The sequence below is a fragment of the Micropterus salmoides genome, unplaced genomic scaffold, assembly GCF_014851395.1.
Source record: "Micropterus salmoides isolate LMB-PRFRI ecotype aquatic unplaced genomic scaffold, ASM1485139v1 Ms_hic_scaffold_15, whole genome shotgun sequence".
NCBI classification, from domain to species: domain Eukaryota; kingdom Metazoa; phylum Chordata; class Actinopteri; order Centrarchiformes; family Centrarchidae; genus Micropterus; species Micropterus salmoides.
In genome coordinates, this window is record NW_024040596.1 from 30,107,253 (window position 1) to 30,128,326 (window position 21,074).

General features: G+C 39.6%; 1 protein-coding gene across 3 annotated transcripts in view; it reads right to left on the reverse strand.

Moving 5' to 3' along the window:
• The window catches only part of LOC119903435 (nck-associated protein 5-like), a 78,072-nt gene that overhangs the window by 23,036 nt on the left and 33,962 nt on the right, over nucleotides 1-21,074 (reverse strand). For all 3 annotated transcript variants that reach the window (XM_038719583.1, XM_038719584.1, XM_038719585.1), the window contains 3 exons: nucleotides 15,153-15,221; nucleotides 13,552-13,590; nucleotides 12,683-12,802 (listed from right to left, as the gene is read on the reverse strand). In XM_038719583.1, coding sequence (XP_038575511.1) covers nucleotides 12,683-12,802; nucleotides 13,552-13,590; nucleotides 15,153-15,221 — 228 coding nt within the window. The remainder of the gene's footprint in view (nucleotides 1-12,682; nucleotides 12,803-13,551; nucleotides 13,591-15,152; nucleotides 15,222-21,074) is intronic.

A 21,074-nucleotide genomic window follows, 5' to 3' on the forward strand; every position in this document is an offset into this window, starting at 1 on the left:
CATGGCACAGAGGAAGAAGATCTATCAGGCTTTGAAACACTCACACCAGTGTTTACTCTGGGGTTTTAATGGGATTTGGTGACAAGAAAAAATTTGAATGTTGACAACCTTATTGTTTAACTTTTGTATTACTCACATAAGTCTCAATAGTAGTGTCTTAGAATTATTCACATTGAACTCATACTCATACTGTTTTCACTCTTCTTTTTTTGTGGTTAGTATTCACTTAAAACCTGGGGGAAAGTGTAAAATCAAGGCTTGTTTGCAATACTGAAGTGGCAATTCACCAAGCCATTTTCACATTCACTACCACTGTACCAGGCCGCTGATCAACAGACCATCCCGACATGAGGACAATGTACTTAAGCTTCCATGGGCTTTTGAGTTTACTTTAAATTTCCCAATCTCATCTAAATTCGCCCATGCGTCCCCTAAAGCAAGGCTACGCTCACTCAACCGCTCCCCAGGCCAAAGTTTACTCCACTCCAGTCTTTGAAACAGTTAGCATCTTCACTGTTTATTCACTATCACACACATCAACTACCACCTCACCCACCTCTTCTCTTAAGGCGCCTTGTCATTAAAACTTCTTGCTCATCTACACACTGCTGTCTTTTTTTATATATCACCTTCACCTCATCTGCCCTTTTTCCTTGCTGCTGCTCAGTGTTGTGCCTGCTGGGCTGAGCTCTAATTAGATGCACTGCTGTTCACTGGTGCCAGCATACAGAGAGAGGAGGGAAGCAGGAATGAAATGGTGAAAAACTAGCAGAGCGCACTAGCTAATACTGTAGCTCTGCATGGTGAGGTGCTCTGATGTAGTGGTAAAACACAACTGAACGTGGTACCGTGCAGCTGAGCAGGGTAAGCCAATATAGCTCTTGAATCAAAGGGCTTAAAGTCAAGTTAAACCTTTTGTTTTTAATCAGACCTTAATGCAAGAAAACCTTATGTAGAAGAGGCTGGTGAGGAACACTGTTGTTTGTGTTGTACAATGCATCTGTGTTGTAAATCTTCCTGCTAGGCAAAAGCAAATGGATTTTCAAACACTTCAAAACGGGTAAATAAATATGACTTTGTTATATGAATGCACATAGCAACTGCTGTTTACAGCACTTCAAAGGGTCAAATAAATTTGACTTTATTATATATTTGCCTTTATCTTTCAGTGCAGCCCTCCCAGGAAGTTTATCCGAGGAAAGACGCACCTGCCACTGTTTAAAAACCTCACAGTCTTGGGTCTCTTGGGTGTCACTCTGCCGCTGAATTCCAATAACATTGTGACAGATGACCCTATCACAGAGCCAGCAGACTTTCAACAGCTAGGACTCGCTGGCACAGAGACATAGGGAGACGATGGTGCTATTGTAAAGAGTCCAACAATTTATTGAAACATCCAGAGAAGTCGCAGTCTAATCACAGAAATAAAGTGACACATTGTCAAAGCTCCTCAGTAGCCTACATCATGCAGGTCCCTGTAGTCTATATCTAATGAGAGGCCACTGCAAGTGCTAAGCCCTGTTGCAATTATCTTGCTACATTCGACCAGCTTTCTCTTATTGTGCAGTTTAAAATGATTACAGAGACAGACTTGCTAATCAAATTTCATAATAATTTTTGAAACAATGTGTCCTTGATTCCAAACAGAGGTACACAAAAGCAGGCTTCACATTTCCAGCTGGCAACAGTTGATTTTGTTGTTTGAAATGACCACTGTCACTAGCAGATGTTATCAGCAGAGCTTTAGCTAATTAAGCCAACAATAATGTTAGCTTCATGAGTTGGTTGGAGTGGTTACCAGCAGACTAATTTAAAAACAATGGGAATAAAAAAAAAAATCTAAATAAATTATATGTTGTTAACAGATGAAACGGAAATAGCTCTCGCCTAAATAAGACAAACATATAATAACAGCCCAAAACATTCAAAGCTTCTGACATTTAAGTTCAAATAGCAAACGGAATGTAGAGCCATCATCTCTAAAATAAAAAGGGGAAACTCTAATCAAAAAATCTAAAATTGCTGAATACTTTTTATAACAACGTAAGTCCCAATCCCAAGCGACGGATGATCAAAAATCACAATTAATACAACCAATAACAGTTAAAGGAATGTTATTAACGTTTTTAAATTGTAACGGTGTGTCATCTTGGCCATGTCTCCCTCAAAAAACAGATTTCAATCTCAAGGGACTTCCTGGTTAAATAAAGGTTAAATTAAAAAAAAAATTAATATAACTTTACAAAAAAGGATAAAAGCAGAGGAAGCAACAAATACATAAATGAGATTTACAAACCAATACTGTGTAAATTATTTAATTGGATTTTAGAAAAAGAAACACAGCCTCTCACATGTAACACTTCTATTATCACTGCATTAAACGGGGATCAAAAATAGCTTACAGAAATCATAGCCAAAAGACTATCGCAAATTATCCCATATTTATTCATTTTAGATCAGACTGGTTTACATGGCAGCTTACTGTCAAATAATGTTTGACATAGCAGCATTACAGTATGAGAAACATAATGTGTTTTTTGAACATGTGCACTTATTATAGGACCCCCAAATAAAAGTATGTACCTGAGCAGAATATGGCCTTTGCCCGGCCATCTATATTTGATACATGTGACGCAAATATCTGCATTATGCAAGGACCCCTTGGAAAGTATTATAAAGTAAAATAAAACTATAACAGGAATAATAATTAGAAAAGAAGTACATAAAGTACCACTTTATGTGGATTAAATGATGATGTTCCTAACAAATATCAACAAATTGCTACCATTGTTAATGAAAGAAATGGGAAAATAAAGCTAATCTTCTGACTACAAATTAAATTATAAAACAGAAGTAATGTCAATAGGAGAGCAAACTTAAAAGTAAATACAATAAAATATAACTTTAAATGGGAATGAAGTTGCAGCTATTGTGTTTTGCCACAGTAATATAATAATAAAAATAGGATATGTAGTCGATATTTTCCTGCTGTTAGGTCCTGCTGTATGAGTGCAGAGACAAAAGCACATTCTATCTAAAGCAAAGCCGGTGAAGCTGGTGAATACAGAATTCACTGCTGGTGGCTGTCTGAGACTGTGTGCCATATTGTACCTAGCTGTGGCAACCAGGACCTTGTAAATCTTGCTTTTTGTGACTTTTCTCCTTCATCTATACTCTCTATACTACCTTCTTATAACAAATTTTCCTTATTATAAATTCTAAATTTGGAAGCAGCAAAGCTAGCAATAAAAATAGTTATACAAGTGTTGAAAGGTCTGAAGTATGCACTGGATGCCTACACTCATTATATCATGCTAAAACATTAAAGCTAAAACTGCATGACCCAGGAAAAAAGTCAGAAATGATGAATAAATGGAAAGAAGCGAGTAGAAAGGAATTCGCAGAGGACGTGGTGAATGGAAGTGGAAACTGGAGTTTCTGGTGAGTTCAGTCAGTGGCTGAACTATCACAAAAACACTCCCACAGACACTCCATGTATTATTTCGCTAGTTACAGTTTGTGTAGTTGGTGGGTTTGTGCTGTCCTTGTTTATTTGGTCCAAACAGCCAATGTACCAACTGTACTAGCTAGCTGTTGGCTAATGTTTGTACCATTCGTCCATTGGTTGTTAGGTCAAATAACTGTCCAGTTGTCAAATTCCAGGTGAATATTCGCAAGAAAGAGCCACTAACGGTAGCCTAACTAACTATAATAGCTCCCACACAGTGAGGAAATACCATACAGTGGATGTGCTGGTCATGATCAGGGCATTAACGGTAAACTCCACCAACTAATGTAACCTAGGTAATAATGATATGCTGCTTGGCTTTGAGAGTAACATTAGTGTTATGTTACTACTGCAGGGAGTAAGCTAGTTTTCTTACCTTTGCAGATAAACACATTGTTCAATTCTTTCTTTACTTTTGCTCTTGTGTTTTGGACACCACCCTTCAAAGTCTTTAAATGCATGGGCCCTGTTGTGCCTAGTTATGGTTGCTAAGCTCTGATTGGGCAATCGTTGCTTGGGGAAGGGGTTTAGTGAATGTTATAATGGCTTTGTAGCAAGAGGTATTGTTTTAAGCATATTTGATAACCTACTTCAGACTTAATAATGTTAATGCTAACATTATGCATAACATTAGATATGGCAATTTAATCATAATTAACTAGCTGACTGGTCTAATGTACTTTGATTACAGTACTGAATAGTATCCATAAAGAAAAGTGGCTCCCGAAGCAAGGAGGCTGTGAACATGAAATCCTGTATATAGACTTGTATAAAGACATGACTTACTGTATATAGAGACATTTTATTTGTTTTGTCACATGCCTTGGATGTGAACACATGCAATAAAGCTGATTCTGATTCTGACCTTCTATTTGTGCTCACTGGTCTTAAATGTTTTGTACATCCCCTCAATGAAAGAATAGACAGAGAAGTAAAGGACAGGACATAACTATCTCTCTTTTTATCTTTTGTCATGTAATGCAATGCACGGCGTAACCTCGCTTTGAGTCAGTCAACGTGACTGCGAACAGGTGTCCAGTCACAGTCATTAAGGAACCTAACAAGCATAACTCGCTGTGAAAAACAAATTTTCCATTTCAATAATTCATATATAATTACTTCTGTGTATTCTGGCAAATTGATACACCAGAGTGTTGTCTTCAATCTCAAAACCCTCCACCACTGATCACTGATGAAATGACCTGCATTTAATTTTTTGTCGAGTACTCTCTGCAGCTGTAACAGAGTCTAGAGCCTAATGGATTTTGGCCTCTTTGCTCCCAAGTACAAACACCATGATCTCTTGATGCAGTAATCGCACTACTTATCTGATCTCAGTGGCCAGGCTCATCACTAAGACAAGTGAGCAGCCCAGAGTTTTTGGAGAAAAGGGGCTCGTGTCGAACAATGACCTTAAGTCATTCCATCGTCTGACACATTGAAAGTGATCCACATAAAATATGTTTAAGGTAAGACACCAAAACATGTCTGAAAGCTAGTACAAATAATTTCATTATGTTGAGTTCTATTTTAGTGTTGAAATAAAGAAGTTTTATATATATATAGTATATATCTATGTTTTGGGTATAGCTTCCCATCCTGAGCATGGCATGAATTCAAAATGGCTGTGGCAGGTTCAGCACGGATCATCCGCAATATTATTCCTACTGAACAAACTTAAAAAGGAACTGAAAACAGTTTCTCACAAAAGAACATTAAACCTATGATAGGAATTTAAAATGTCTGTTGCTGTCATTTGGGGATAGTATTAAAAAGACTGCAGACGCAGACACACTGACACTGGGACACTGAATAAATAGGCTGAAAGCAACACACAAAAGTCATATAAAAAAATCCACATATAGTTGCTTTAAAGCTGCACTAATCAATATTTACAAATTAATTATGGGTCAAATCACTTGCAATGTTTAATGAGTCTGAGATGGAGAATTATCATCCGATTCTGCAGTTCCCCTCAGCCCTATTAAATATTTTGGCAAAGTTAGCAATTAGCTGGTGAACACCGTCGAACATTTAGCTGCTAATGAGCCAGATATTTCCAGCAAGAGTAGGTGGAGACCCAAACAGAGCTTGAAGGTAAGAGCATTTTGCAAAAGAAACACAAGACCAAGTGAATGCTAATATCTGCTGGATAAGAAAACTGGTGTTTGTTTGGCAACACTCTCACCATTAGCAACTTTATAATAAGGTAAAAGTTTTATTTACAGCAGCCAAATAAATCAATTAATACTGATTTAATTCATTAATTCAACATGTTTTACCGGTGTTGACCAATGTGAACAAATCATCATGTGACCTACAAATTCTCCAACCTCTCTAAAAACTTCCAGCCTTCAGTGTATTCATCATTTAGTCATCATAACCACAAACAATATGTTGTTTAGCTGCACAGCAGGTGGTCAGAGAAGGAAATCACAGCTGTACCTTTCCTCAGGAAGACATCAATTAATGTACCCCAAACAAAATCAATGCTTTAAATGCAAGTCTTGTTCTCAAAACTTTTGTTTGTGACTCTACTGGAGACAAATTAAACAACTGTAGTTAATATTCAAGCTTTAGGCATGAGATAATTATCTCATGCTACTAATCTAGCCTCCTGGATAACTGGGACTGCTGCATTAGTGAATCAAAGGCAGCATTTGGCACATAAAAGGTTGTTTTTTCCCCTCATGCTGTCAGCGATGTTTTGTTATTAGCATTTTTTTCTTCTGTACAAATCCATCTTGCCTGGTGAAACATTGAAATCACATAGTAAGTCTTGGAATTCATCATCCACAGTAAAGTAAAGCAGATGACAATCCAGTCTATTTTCTAGCTTGAGAGTGATGATAACTATTTTACTTATTGTTTAATCACAGGTGTGTCTTAGGCTGGCCACAATAAAAGACCACTCGAAAATGTGCAGTTCCATCACACAGCACAATGCCACAGATGTTGCAAGTTTTGAGGGAGCGTGCAATTGGCATGCTGACTGCAGGAATGTCAACCAGAGCTGTTGCCCGTGAATTGAATGTTCATTTCTCTACCATAAGCTGTCTGCAAAGGCGTTTCAGAGAATTTGGCAGTACATCCAACCAGCCTCACAACCGCAGACCACGTGTAACCACACCAGCCCAGGACCTCCACATCCATCATCTTCACCTCCGAGATCTTCTGAGACCAGCCACCCGGACAGCTGCTGCAACAATGGGTTTGCATAACCAAAGAATTTCTGCACAAACTTTCAGGAACCGTCTCAGTGAAGCTCATCTGCATGCTCGTCGTCCTCATTAGGGTCTCGACCTGACTGCAACTTCACACAGTCATTGAAGAGGAGTGGACCAACATTCCATAGGCCACAATCAACAGACCCCCCCAATACAGTGAAAGTGTTCATTTTCAAGTGGCCTTTTATTGTGGCCAGCCTAAGGCACACCCTGTGCAATACCCATGCTGTCTGATCAGCATCTTGATATGCCACACCTGTGAGGTGGATGGATTATCTCAGCAAAGGAGAAGTGCTCACTGACACAGATTTGTGAACAATATTTGAGAAATAGGCCTTTTGTGTACATAGTTCAGCTCATGATGAATGGGGGCAAAAACAAAAGTGTTGTGTTTATAATTTTGTTCAGTGCAGTTTATGCAACCTTAACAAATCTTTGTTATGTCAGAATTGACTCAAATTATTTAAAAATGACCATTACCAAAAACACCTGGAGCTCTTTCAACATGACCACACATCAACTCATAAAAACTTTAACTCTATACCACCACTGGATATTCTGTCACCAGAGATATATACATAACTATGCAAGAAACAACCAGACAAACAATAGAAAAATGTTAAATCAACAGTAAATGAACACTAAGCCCTTGTTTTAATCAGGCTCAAGGGAAAAATGTCACGTACAATACTTCTTCCTAGCTGAAGCAGAGCATTTCTGCAGTGATACATACAGTTCACCTACAAAGACAGCATTCCTTTTTTAGCAAAGTCTGCAAGTTTGACCTTTACAGAAAAGGTTAAACATGAAGGACAGCATTTCCTGCTCTGCTAGGCTTGCAGCATGCTTAATGACTTGGTATGGGAATTCCTAGACTTTCCATGGCGATTTCCATGAAGCTGGAAAAGGGAATTTCTGTAGTGTTCATACAGTTTATTCAAGATTTCTGTTAATTACCAATTCTGTCTGTGATGTCAAACTGGTCCCCTGAATACAGATAGCATGAGTTTGTCAGAGGGGAGGAATCATGCTGAGAACCCTGACAATCCATAGAGACCTTTAGAAGCAGAGCAACTTGAATGTTCTCGCCTGCCTTCTGCATAATGATTATGACTCTTCGCAAGAGACAGAAGGGTCATTTCATTAGGATTTGAGTAGTTTAGAAAAGTTTTGGCTGAAAATACACCAGCACTCTGATCAAGCCCAATTATGGATCTAAGTTTAAGTTGTGGCCAAGATGAAGAAAGAGAGTCAATACAAATCTAAATTTAATGTGAAAATCAAATAATTTATTGGCCAGATACACTACATTTTGCATTTGAGCCATTACTAAAGTATGCCGTAGCTGTCAATCCAACTTCACTTCACAATGAACTGAAGTGTAAAATGTACCCTTGCATACAAGGAGAAAAGAGAAACAGGCAAAACTCAACATACACAAGGGTGTTTGGGATTCTGTGTGTGTGTGTGTGTGTGTGTGTGTGTGTGTGTGTGTGGGCACAATTTCAATGCTGAAATGTGAAGACAAACCTGATGCTTAAGCAGTCCTGTGTGCGATGGTAGCTTTTATATGTTTATATTTTTCATTAAGGAATGGCTTTGTCGCTTCCTCTAATTTGGCAAAGTATTTGTTTGGTCAGCATAAGAGTTTGAGACAATGCCTTAATGGAGGTGTCTAACAATAGAATTGGCAACCCTGAATGGATTCTAAACAATATTTAAACACACAGCTGGTCTGTAAGCTGCCAGCTGAAACCTGCCTCTGAAAAGTTGATCCAGTTATATTACCATAAAAATTCAATGTTGGAATAAAAGTAAAGTAGTAGCAGGATCTTCCTTCCCAGCATTAAACCTTGAACAAAATGTGAAGGTGAAAAGTGTCGACAGAAGCCACACAAAGTTATGTGTCTTGATATTGGTTTCTAATCTTATGGCTTCAGTAGATGTTTTAAACAACATGCTTCACACGTCTTTTTCTACTGCACCATGTCACATGTTGCTTTTATTGATAAACCAATTTTACCAGCTTTTTGGTGATATTTTGACTTTTATTTTCAAATTTGCTGCATTTCTACCATTCGAGTGCAAATTTAAAAAGTGCATAAAACCAAAACTAAATCCTTATAAAGGTGGATGGACAGAAATGCACTTATTGAGGCAGTATTTGCCTTCTAGTAATACACAGTATGCATAAAGTGTTTCATACTACATAGTATCATAGTACGATATACCAGTCAGATTGAGGAAATATCTTAAAGAGGTGGTATTCTGCTCATTTTCGGGTTCAAAATCTTAATTAGGGGTTGTACCAGAACAGGTTTACATGGTTTAATTTTCAAAAAACACCATATTTTTCTCATACTACATTGCTGCAGCTCCTCTTTTCACTCTGTGTGTTGTACGCTCCGCTCTTGAGCTACAGAGTGATGTATCTTACTTGTAGAAAATCTTTGTTGGGAGTTGCACATGCACATTTCCCAGGTAAGGACTACTAGCCAATCAGAAGCAGAGAAGGGCGGGTCGTAAGAAACAAGATAGTGTGATCCAAATCAAAGCCGCTTCAGACTGAGACCGTAATCTAGCAGGTGGTAGAAGTTACTCAAGTCCACAACATCATTGTTCCACATCTTACCATCAGGACTAAACGTTGAACTGTTGCCGGTGTTCTACCGATCTATGCTGCTTTGCCGAAAAATGCTACCATAGCGCAAATCGATAGACTCGACTCTACTTGGCCCTGCTCCGTTTTCCGTTGCAGATAGTACCCAGAGATAGTACTTAGCTTGTCGTCATAGCGACGCCACACACAACTGCCGCAACGTAATGTTCAATGCGACACATACACCAGCGATCCACACAGCTTTCTCTTTTTTTAAGTTAAAACGTTTCAACATTGCTCAGAATGTAAAGACAGATAAGCGGTATGAAAAGCTTCCAGCTGTGTTTTCCTCTGCCGTTGTTGCTGCAGCGGTCTGTGTGACGGTGGGAGCAGAGGGCTCTGTGAGCGGGAGGCTGGCCGGCCTCACACGCTCCTCCCGCGGGTCGGCACAGGCTTCCCCCGCAGCCACTTGCGGAGCTCCTCAACTCTGAAAATATTCAAAATCTACACAGCTGATTTCTCACCTCAAAACTTCTCAGAAGTGGATTTAGCTTGCTTGGAACCTCGATGGAGGTGAGTACCTGGAAGCAGGTACAACATTTCTACAATGGAAAACCAAACAAAGGCGATTCGAGCCAAAGGGCCTCCGCTCAGACTAGCTTGGTTTGAGGGCCTGCCTGACCCCCGCAAGCTGCTTGGCAAGCTTTATGACGCGTTTTCATTGTGACGTCACAAGTAAAGGAAGTGAAGGGCTGGACTACAAACGAGCTGTTTTCAAGCGGTTCAGAGCAGAGGTTAATGTGGGAGATGGGAACTCCCTTTGGGCTGGACTTTGGGCTTTTTCACTTTGCAAACCTGTTACATGCACAAAAAAGATATATAACTCAATAAAGGAGAGGGGAAAAAGCCAAAAAGCATAATACCACCTCTTTAAATCCATATTCTGGAGATAGAAAAGTAGTCCTGAACCTCTTTCTCCATAATATCTGACAATCTTCGGTGACATCATGGATATCTTCATGTGGGTCTTCTTTTTGGATTATTGGATTTTTGGTGCATTGATAAGAAAATAAACACTATCTTAATGTGGAATTAGCAAACAGTGAACGTCTACTCTGCAAAACAAGAAACTATGAGACCGGACTGAAGACCCACGACTACATCCCTGCAACCTACCAGAAATAATGAAGGCATGTGGACACGGCACAAGTATTTGCTAGCTATTCAGTAGCACAGCACACACTTGATGTGTGTCAAGTGTTTGCAATTGGCTTCAGCATTCATGTGCAATCCCGGCTGGTGACAGTGAGAGATCCTCGTTGCAGTTCAGTAACCCAAAATTTCTGTCAATTACAGCTTACACCTTTCTGAAACTGAATGGCTGACAAGCTGGGCTCGGTCATCCATTTCAGGGGTTTTCTTTCAATATTCAGCTCAGAATGCAAAAAGAATCATCTGTCTATCAGAAGTATCATCCATCATCAATTATTCATTGTACAGCTGGCCAGCTGACTTTAAATTCTGTCTGTGTTTCTGTCCATTGCAACACATCTCTGTTGTAGGGATCCGCAGAACAAGTTTATATTTGTTTGTCATAGTTTGCGATATCATATCTGTTTTATAATAAATGCTTGGTAAAGTCTAACCAAAATTAATTCAAATTTTGAGAGATTCTTTCTTGCTAAACCCTCAATTTTTGGAGATAGTGGGTGAAATATATTTGGAAAAAAATTCTTCCATGCCACAACAAATCTATCTACTAGTATTATGAATGGATAGAAAGTACGAGTATTCACACTTTTAATATACTTCAGATCTAAATGGATTTGACCAGTTTAAAATGTGTCCACCCAGCCGGCGCTGTGCAGCGTAAAGGCGGCAATGCCTCATTATTGTTAGTTACTGATCAAAGCAGCCAAATCGAGCCCGTCAGCAAGGTTACGTAAACAAACCTGCGGATCAAAGGACTGCTGGAGGGAAAGGTTAAAAGAAAATGAATCTTTACGGGGTGCTGTCACACTGAATATCACCACAAACACATAACTGCAGCGTGTTTTTTTACCATGCACCCTTGAAAAGAGGAACATGAACATTTTAAAAGATACATGAGCATCAGTGAAGTAGTTACCAATAAATGTGGTCTGACAACGACAGCAAATAAAGTTTTTGCTTTGCTACAAAATTTCATATTTAATTAATTTATTTGATTTGCCTACCTCTGCCTTGGTGATATATCTGGTAACCAATACAACCTTTCAAGGCTTTTGCTGTCATGAAAAATGACCCTTAAAAATCCCTGTTATTATAACTGTTATTGCAAGTTTCAGGCTATAGATAATACCAAATATTGTTGTGTTATAATCATTGATAACCTGCTGAAGATATTAAAAATTGACTGTGTAGTGGAGATAACAACGCAAACCTAACCTTAAAGCTCAATTAACTGTTTTTTTACACACAGGGGGCACAAGAAAAATCATCACCGTACGAAGTTTCCTATGGCTAGTTAGGAAACAATTGCCTATTTAAACATCCAGCAGACACAAAACAACATTAGCATTCATTTAGAGTTGTGAAGTCTAATATTCACGCTCCTTTCAGCTTTGTTTTGGTGTCCACCAACTCCTCCAGAAAACCAAAACAATGAGCTAAAGCTAAAGATGCTAAAAATGCTAAGTAGGGCTGAGAGGAATTAAGATTGGATTTGTCACTACAAGGAACACCTGTCAAAGCATGCACAGTCATTTAATCAATTATATATATATATATATAAATATTGTTTCTAAAGCTCTACAGTGCAGTTAGTAATGAAGCTCAACAACGACCAATCAAGTAGCAGGATGAATAACAATAGTAGAAGAAGCCACAGGTTTAAACCAATTATCCCTTACGCTCTACGGTTGAGAACATTGCAATTAGAGAAAAATGTGCAGCTCTGTCTCCGATTTCTACTGTCACTTTCCGGCTACAGCTGGATTAGAGGTTTGGCTCACTATTAGGCTAAATTCTGACATGATTAGCATAAAAGAAGAGAGTAGTAAGGGATGGTAATGCTTGCTTGATGACCTACAGCGCACTCAAGCATGCTACTTAGACACTAAGTACTACACTAGTTAAGAATGGAAGAATACAAGGCCCAAATTTATCCGTTCTCAATTATAAACAGTCAACAGTAACCCTGACAATTTAAATTAAATTACATCCTGGGTAGATTTCTCCCTCTCTGTGGTCCTTTTTCAAGTCAGTAACTTTTAGAAGTAGAGCACTGCTCATGTAAAATTCAAACAGCCTTATAGCAGGGTAGGCCTGTCAGTGTCTGTTTGTATCCATTGCGCCATGTGTTCCTACCTGGGAGACAGGAATCGTGGACATTTTGACACGTTGTTGAAACAGCACACTCAGTATGCGATTTTGCTGCTCCAAGTCAAACACACGGGTCCGCAGCTTCACACATTCTTCTTTCAAGTCCTAGAAAAAAACCCAAAGAGGTGAAATTAGACAGATAACTGGGACTAATGGGGAAATTTCAAAGAAATACACGTGTATCAGATGCTAATTTAAAGTAACAGGACATTTTGCTGCAATTATGCAAGATGCACACGACAGTGCTTTATAACCTGGTTTATTATGTTAAAAATAAAAGTACATTAAATTGAATACCACTTTGGCGTTTAACAGATTAAAAGTGGTATACTATATTTACAGAAATAGTAAATGCTTTCTTTACTTATTCATTTTAAATTAACTTCAGGATTTTTCAAAGCAGCTGGTCAGGTTGCGCAACTTATTTGGTCGTTGGAAAGTATATCTGTTATTAGGAAAATGGTTGAAATAGGAAAATAGTTGATTTAATATATATCTTCACAACATACATTTTAATATTTGGGCTTGGGGGGAATTAAGTCATTCCAAATCAAAAGTCTAAAATCCAAGTGAATTTATGTTTTTGCAAATTTTTTAAATGTCTTTTTTCATCAGATCCATGACTAGTCCATGTCTGTTGACCATACTTTGTATTAAAGAGTGGGATTGATGCTGTTGACCATGTTGACTTTAGCAGCAACGCTTACCTCAAAGAACTTTAGTGTTTTTACTTCCAAAGGTCATGAGGTAAGTCATGCTGTTACTCATCACTGGGACAGTCATCATTTCTCTGACTGATTCTAATGGATGACTGGATCAACGATGCATCAGTACTGCTAAGACTAAAGACTAACCTTCTGTGTGAGGAGGGCCTGGACCACCTGGTTCGCCACCTTGAAGAGACATGGGAAAAGAAAAGAAATACATGTTTAAAATGTATTACAGGTCATGGTCATTATTTTAGAGTGGATTTCAGAACTTTTTGTGTAGCTTTGAGCTGCAATGAGACTGTAAATGAAAATGACCCAGTACAAACACCATCAGAGAGAATCTAGAAGCATGTAAGATGCTGTGAGGACAAATTGACAGTATGTTGCATCACAGAGTCAGATTTAGTGAAATCATACAGCAGCTGCCCTGCAGTTGGTATATCTAACTTTATCCTCAGCACATAAATAAACCAAAATATAGGCATAAAAATTGAACAAATGTCTTTTTTAAGAGAATGTTTCTTTTGGTCCCTACACAGTTCATTTGTTTGCCTCGATGTAACTAACTTTTCGATTCTGAAGAAGAAAAAGTTTAGTTTAGTTTTTATTGTGAATATTAAACAGCATAATCTGAAATGCCTTCTTTCCTGCTTATTTTGATTTCTGAAGCAGAAGCATGCATTATACCTTTACACTGGAATAATAACTGTTTCCACTTCTGTGTGCCGCAAAATGATTTCCCTCCACCTCTTTCATCTATCTATCAAAACGACTTGCCCCAGCTCATCCAGACCATGACAGAAAGCCTGCTGAATGCTTTCCCCAGAAAAGATTAATGTGCATAATAAGACTGAAAAGCAAGAGAAGAGAAATGAATCCCACAGCTGAAATGTCTGTCCTCAACTGGAATATGTTAAATTCTCATGGGCAGCAATCTCCATGGTAACAAGCCCATTAGTGAAGTCTGCAAAAAAAATAAAGTGGAGCAGTCATCCTGGCTGGAGAGAGATGAAGGACAGACATGGAAAGAAACAGAGAGACAATCAAAGTGTTGTCAGGAAGAAAAGAAGAGGGAGCCACATCCAGGAGCTGGGACTCGGTCCTCCTGAGCGGTGAGGCTCACCCCTGCAGATCTCATCCTCACATCGCCCAGGGCTCTGTTGTCTGTCCGTTTCAATTAGAGATGTTCCCTTCTCTTGACTTTTCTCGACGGACTTCACTAACACTAGAGATAATAGTCTGGGTGTGTATGTGTGTCTGGTGATCATCTCAGATTGTCCTGACCGCCAGATTACTTGTATAGTCAGAAGGTAAGGGTTAAAGGAATATAGCTCAATATTGAGGGGAAATTTGCTTATTCACTTTCGAGAGTGAGGGTAGAAAACTGATACAACTCTCTTAACTGTGCGCTGGAGTCAGGGTCGCCTAGCCAAGCATAAAAACTGGAGGCAGGAGGAAACAGCAAGCCCGGCTCTGTCTAAAGTGAAAACATGCACTTACCAGCACTGCAAAAGCTATAAATCTGTATCTTATTTGTTTAAATCATACCACAGTCAAGTAACCCACTATAGCATATCATATATAGTATGGATACGGATCACAACACAAATTAAAATAAATGTTATTCCCGTTCAACATTCATTGAAATTGGACTGTGGAGAGAACAGTAAAATCAGTTAAGATACTTACTGTTCTTTACATGACGTGTTTGTTCTTGAAAGGGCTGTGAGAACAGTAACACTCACCTCATCCAGACAGCGTTCATACTGCTTCCTCTGATTGTCGTTTTCCATTGACAGAGCAGAGTTCTCCGCCTGTACAGACAAAACACAGACAGATAAACGGCATGAATTATGTCGTCACTTTTGAATGTGTTGCCATGTCAATATACAAATACAATTTTGAAATACTTGTATAGCTAAGGTTGTGCACTATGATGACATTGTCTAGACAGACAGTCAGACAGATAGATAGATCAGGAGGTTCTCTCCCTGAAGCACTGTAGGATTTGCAGGTTAACTGGAGAAAGATGGTTCTAAATGAATGATGCTTTAAATTTCAGGCATCTAAACTCCATCCTGCAGATCTTTGCTGTGTCTGCAAGGTTCACTTGAGGTACCCCAGGTATAATTCAATTGCTGACAGAGGTTTTGCACAGCAGGGAATAAAAACCATTCTGGGAACTCAGGAGGTGACTTTCCACTGAAACGATTGATCCAGTAAATCTTAATGACTAGGCTTCCTTGGATGGCTTGTTTTCACTTAAGTGCTGTGGGCAACTCCTCGGAACAACAGGTTCACAGATAATCACAGATGTGGCTGCTAATCACAGGAGTGAGCAGCGTAGAAGAAGTACTCACCTCACACAGCTCAACATCGTCTTCAAACTAGTGATAGCCAAAGATTATCACCACCGTATTTTAGCCTGGTTCAATGACTGACTGTTGAAATGATACTGATTAACCTCCTGAGAATGATCACAATAAACCACACAAGAGTATGGATTGTTGTGACTCACTCTTTTCTTAGAACAGTGTTTAAAAGGCCACACATCACCCTGAAGGCTGGCAGCTGGTATGTGTAAAGGTCAGGGAAGGCCAAGTTTTGAGTTTGAACTTTTGAGTCTTATATATAGTACATATTATATGAGCTCACGCTTGCTATTGATGAAAATTACAAATTAGCTTCATTAATGAACACATTAGACCATCGACTGCAAGTAAAGAAATCATTTCTTTATTTTGTATTCAGGCTTAAAATCTTAACTTAGAAAAATATTTTTTTTAAAAAGAAAATTTTTTGCATCTGCATAATGTGTTACATCTGCATCCTGAAAGTAAAAATAAATCACTTGCATAGATGTAAATGTTTGGCAATGTGCTTACGTGCTCCCTCAGCCTTGTTTTTGCACAGTTAACATGGTTGATCTTCAGCGAGCATCGCATCAATCAGTGTTTAGGCTTAACTGTCATATTCTACTGAATATTATTTCTTTGGTTGAGGAGCGGAGAGGAGTCAGTGACTTCTCCTCAGTCAAAAAGCACAGCAAGCTCAGATTGGTTTTTATTATTTATCTTCTAACTCTTATTTGTGGTGCTTAGAGCAATTTCCTTTCATTTTTCATGGAAGGTTATATGGAAGGTACCCAAGTGTGCCATAATGACCGAAAAGTAGTTTCCAACTAAATGGAAAACCCTGTGATGTTTCTCCAGTTCAGCGTTAAAGTTTAATTACAAATGTGGATCAAATGAAGGCAGCCACCATGAAGTGGCAACGGCATGAAAACCATAAAATATACTGCGAATTATCCATTAGGGTCAACAAAGTAGACAAGAAAATTGATGTAATTTAAGGCAGCACTTCTAAAAGATCATCGCTAATGACAGAGTGGTTATGCAGGCTATCTTACAGTAAGTACTAGACCCTAGTATTACCACAGAAAATTGATTATCACTGAAATATCACTGAAATGATGGTCAATTATTTACAATAATTCAGCAAGCATCGGTACTGGTAATTACTTGAACTTGCACACAATTATTATGACCTTGCAGGACGCACCAGTAAAGCCACTGCAGTTGATGTACATATGGTGTAGAATGCAATCGTTCACTAAAATATTGAAGTCTCTAGATGTATTTGCTATTTGGTCAGTTTAATTTGAATCCTTACTAATCTCTGTCTTTACAGGCTTTTAGCAGAGTAACTACATGGCTAGGCTAAATATTGTTAATTTTCAGAATAAGTTGTTGGGCTTGTATTATGATTTATTGTTGTTTATTTGTGATGGACATTGGAGATAACTGGGTTATGACTCAGAGAAAGCATGTGATGTTTTACTCAAATTGCAGAAATCTCTTTTTGTGCAGGCCTTCATGGAATCTCCATCAGTCTGCATGACTGACTTCAAGCCGCTAACCTACACTTAAACTGTCACTTCATTCAAATACAAAAGAAACATACAGAGAAACAGCGGAAACAAATCTGCATTATAAGCTCTCTCTTTTTTTTTTTTTACCAGCCAATTTATTTTTTGTTAACCAACCAGGAGCACATTGCACTGCACATTAACATACCAGTAAACAGCACAATGAATTTCTTACTGTAGTGAGTCATTGCAGGAGATCAATATACTACTAACTGTGTTTCAGCTACTGCAGGTGTTTCATTAAATAACCCCTCCAGAGACCATCTCCTGAGATCAGCAGGTGTGATCTCAGATAACCATCCCTGTTCTGTTCTGCTTTTACCTAACACCACCTATAGTAACACCAGTATCAATAGTAATTAAAACTTTGTCTGTGTGTGTTTACATATATATATATATATATGTCCCCAACTAAGGATTTACATAGTCTAATCAGAATCGTCAAGTCCTGCCTAGAGTCGACTGATAATCGAATCATGTGTGTTTTTGTGTGCGGTGATTGCCAGGGGGGGGTTACACATGGTAGCTCCGCTTTAATCTTGAGAAGGCCTGGGCTGGGCTGGTGTGCGGCTCTGTCCTGTGTGCACGCTGTGCAACCTGATGATTGTATTTCGGTTTCTGAGGAGTTTGGCGGCTGGTTGTTGGAGGGGTGGGGGACCGTGGAGATGGGGTTGACGGGGTGGGTTGGTGGTGCGGGCTGGTCCTTTTTTTTTAGCTGGTTCGGGGGTGTTTCCTCGGGATTTTGGTGCTTGAATTAGATGCTTGTTGGCTGTACAGGGATCCGGTGTGGGGAAGGATTGTGCTTTGGGATGTGTCGATGGTTGTTTTGTGGTTGCGTCGCGGCCCTCTGGATCATGGTCGAGTCGTGGGATGCCGGGAGATTCCTGTCCCTTGGTGGGTCCTAGGCCATGCACCTTATCTTTACTCCACCACTCCAACACTTCACAATCCATGACATGCATCAACATAATAGTTTGGTGGCTGGTTGTTGGGGGGGGTGGGTGCCTCCGGCTGGGCTGGTGGACTGTCAGCCCCGGTTTTCCCGCATTAACGCTCCCTGGCAGCGGTGAGCTCCCCAACACGGCTCTCTCCTGTTCTCCCTCCGGGCGGGGTGCAGCTCTCCCCGGGACATGTGGTCTTTGGGCGCTTGGAGTTGCAGGGTGCCCTGGCTACTGGTGGTGGAGGTCTGTGGGTGCAGCGCGGCGCGGCTCAGTCTGGTTTGTGGATCGGAGGGCTGCAATAGGATTGTGGGGCGATTGTCGATGCATCTTGGTTTGTTTTGGTTTCCCATTCCACGGTGGTGGGGTGCCGGTCGCAGGGTGGCACTGGCATCTGTTGTGTGCGCGCCGCGGTTGGTCCGGGTGCCGCTCTTCTGCGGGTTCCGCCTTTTTCATTGCATTGTCAATTGGCATTTGGATGTCCGGTGTTTTGGCATTTGCTGGTCGGGTCGGGGTCTTCTGCGTTCGCGTCGCAATTCGTCTGGGAGTTGACTTCTTTCCCACCCCTATTGGCTACTGGGGGTCTTGTCTGCCCGTCGCTGCACAGTTGTGGCATCCCACTCTCACTATGAACTACATTCTGTAACAGGCTTATGTACACAAATATATACACACATACATACACATACAGACACACTCACCCACACGCACTCAGACACACACAGTCTCACATATAAACACACACAAACAAAGGTTCTCCCTGGTAGAATTATTCTTGATGTTTTTCATTCAGTTACTTATTTAAATTAATTGTTATTATTTCAGTTCTCACGGCGGTGCTGTGTTTATTTATGCTGCCTGATTTTTCTCGTTTTCATTTCTCTCTCAATTTTCTTCCTATGTCAACTGTTTATTGCTGCTGTTCGGCTGGTTGTCTGTTTGTTTTTGTTTATTTGTTGGTTTGTTTGTTTTTCTCCGCTCCAAGCCCCCCTCCCCGTTCTCTTGCAGGTGTTGCCCTCTCTCTGTGATGTCTGTTCATGTGATGTTTCTATTCCCCATCCCCATGTCTGGCCCCTGTCTGGCCCGGTGACAAATAAATTTGAATAAATAACAATACAGACAAAGGAGCAGGCACCTGCACACATAGACATCAAAAGGGGCTTCAGCACCTGCCCTTTTTCTTCTTCAAGAGAAAGTGCCCTTTTTTCTGAGCTTTTTTTTTAATAAAAGTATATACAGTATATTAATTACTGTTTGCAACATATTCCCTGTCAAACAAATATATTTATTGGGTGGAAAAATCTAAATAGGCCGGAAGATGAGACTTTGGAGTTCCGATGCCCCCCCCCCCCCCCTCTCTCTCTCTCTCTCTCTCGCTCCGCATCTCACTGCGCAACCAGAGCGCAGCGCACAGACAGACAGACAGCAGCCCCTCCTGCTTCTCTCCCAGCACTGTTTTTCTTGGCTTGTGTGGAGGTGAGTGGTGATGAACAAAAGACTAAACTACCAGTGCCTCGAGTTTAACGCTAATTAAATAAAAGACAATATAGGCCTTTGTCCTGCTAACATGACTCATGAGCTGAGCTAATGTAATAAGTTAGCTGAAGTTTAGCTAAGGCAATATCTCATGGCCATACAACCTAATGTACTGATGGAGACACTACAGGTGAACACAGTAACATTTGTGTCTGATAACGTCATCACAATCGCCACATTGATATGCAAATTACGCGTTAGGTAATTAAAATGCGCCAGTTTGCACACATTTGACAAGGCACTGCAGGTGAATGGCATAAAGAAAATAACTAAAGCATATCAGCACAGAACTTCCCCAGTTAATGACTTACATCAAGAGCATTTTCCTTGCTGTGTAAATATGCAGATTAGCTTGTTTTGGTTAATATAGAATAAATCTACAGATGCAAATAGACCGAGGGCTATTTATTAGGCTTATTAGAGTAAAAGAAGGCATGGAAGCAAAATAGACCAAAGTCTCAAAATTGACAACTCCATGAAAAAGTGCCTTAAAGAGTAACTTCATAGTTTTGATGGTAGGCTCCTCATCTAATAACTCTCCATTCTATTAGTTTGTTGTATGCTGATAGATCCTTACATGATACAGACAGCCCTCCCTCAAATGTGAAACTAAGTCCATGTCACCATCAGTAATTGTGTGTGTGTGTGTGTGTGTGTGCACATGGTAAATGTAATATAATAGCAATAATAAAGTATTTGATCAAAACATCAATGTATTCAGGCAATTCAGTATTCTGTTGCTTGGCTGTGTGAAGCTGAAGGTTATCTTTACTCATTTGGCATCTTGCTTGTGAAACAAAAAGTATTTAAATAACATTTATTTAATTATGCCTGCAGCCCAATGCCACAGTTTAGTGTGAAGATTTAAGTATTATGTATTCCAATAACACCAAAAGAATTGAAATGATTTATTGCCTTGTGAAAAATAAACAAATTATTAATTAAACTATTTCATAAATATATACTTGAAACCAGTAGCATAGAAAACATGCACATTGTGGCATAGTTTGCTTTGCTGTCGCCTGCTCCTGTGTTAAACCTAATGAATACTAAAGAAGACCGTGGTCGCTGTGTCAACTGATTATATTGTAGAAAAGTAAAAATGTTGCTGAGTTAATATATTATATATATAAAATGCCCTTTTTTCACTTGAGCCCCTGCCCACCAAAATGTCTGTGCACGTCCCTGTAAAGGAGTATATTAATACTCTCTTGTTATAGTAAAATCTGTCTGGCACAATATGGTACCCAGCTCCTCACACTCAT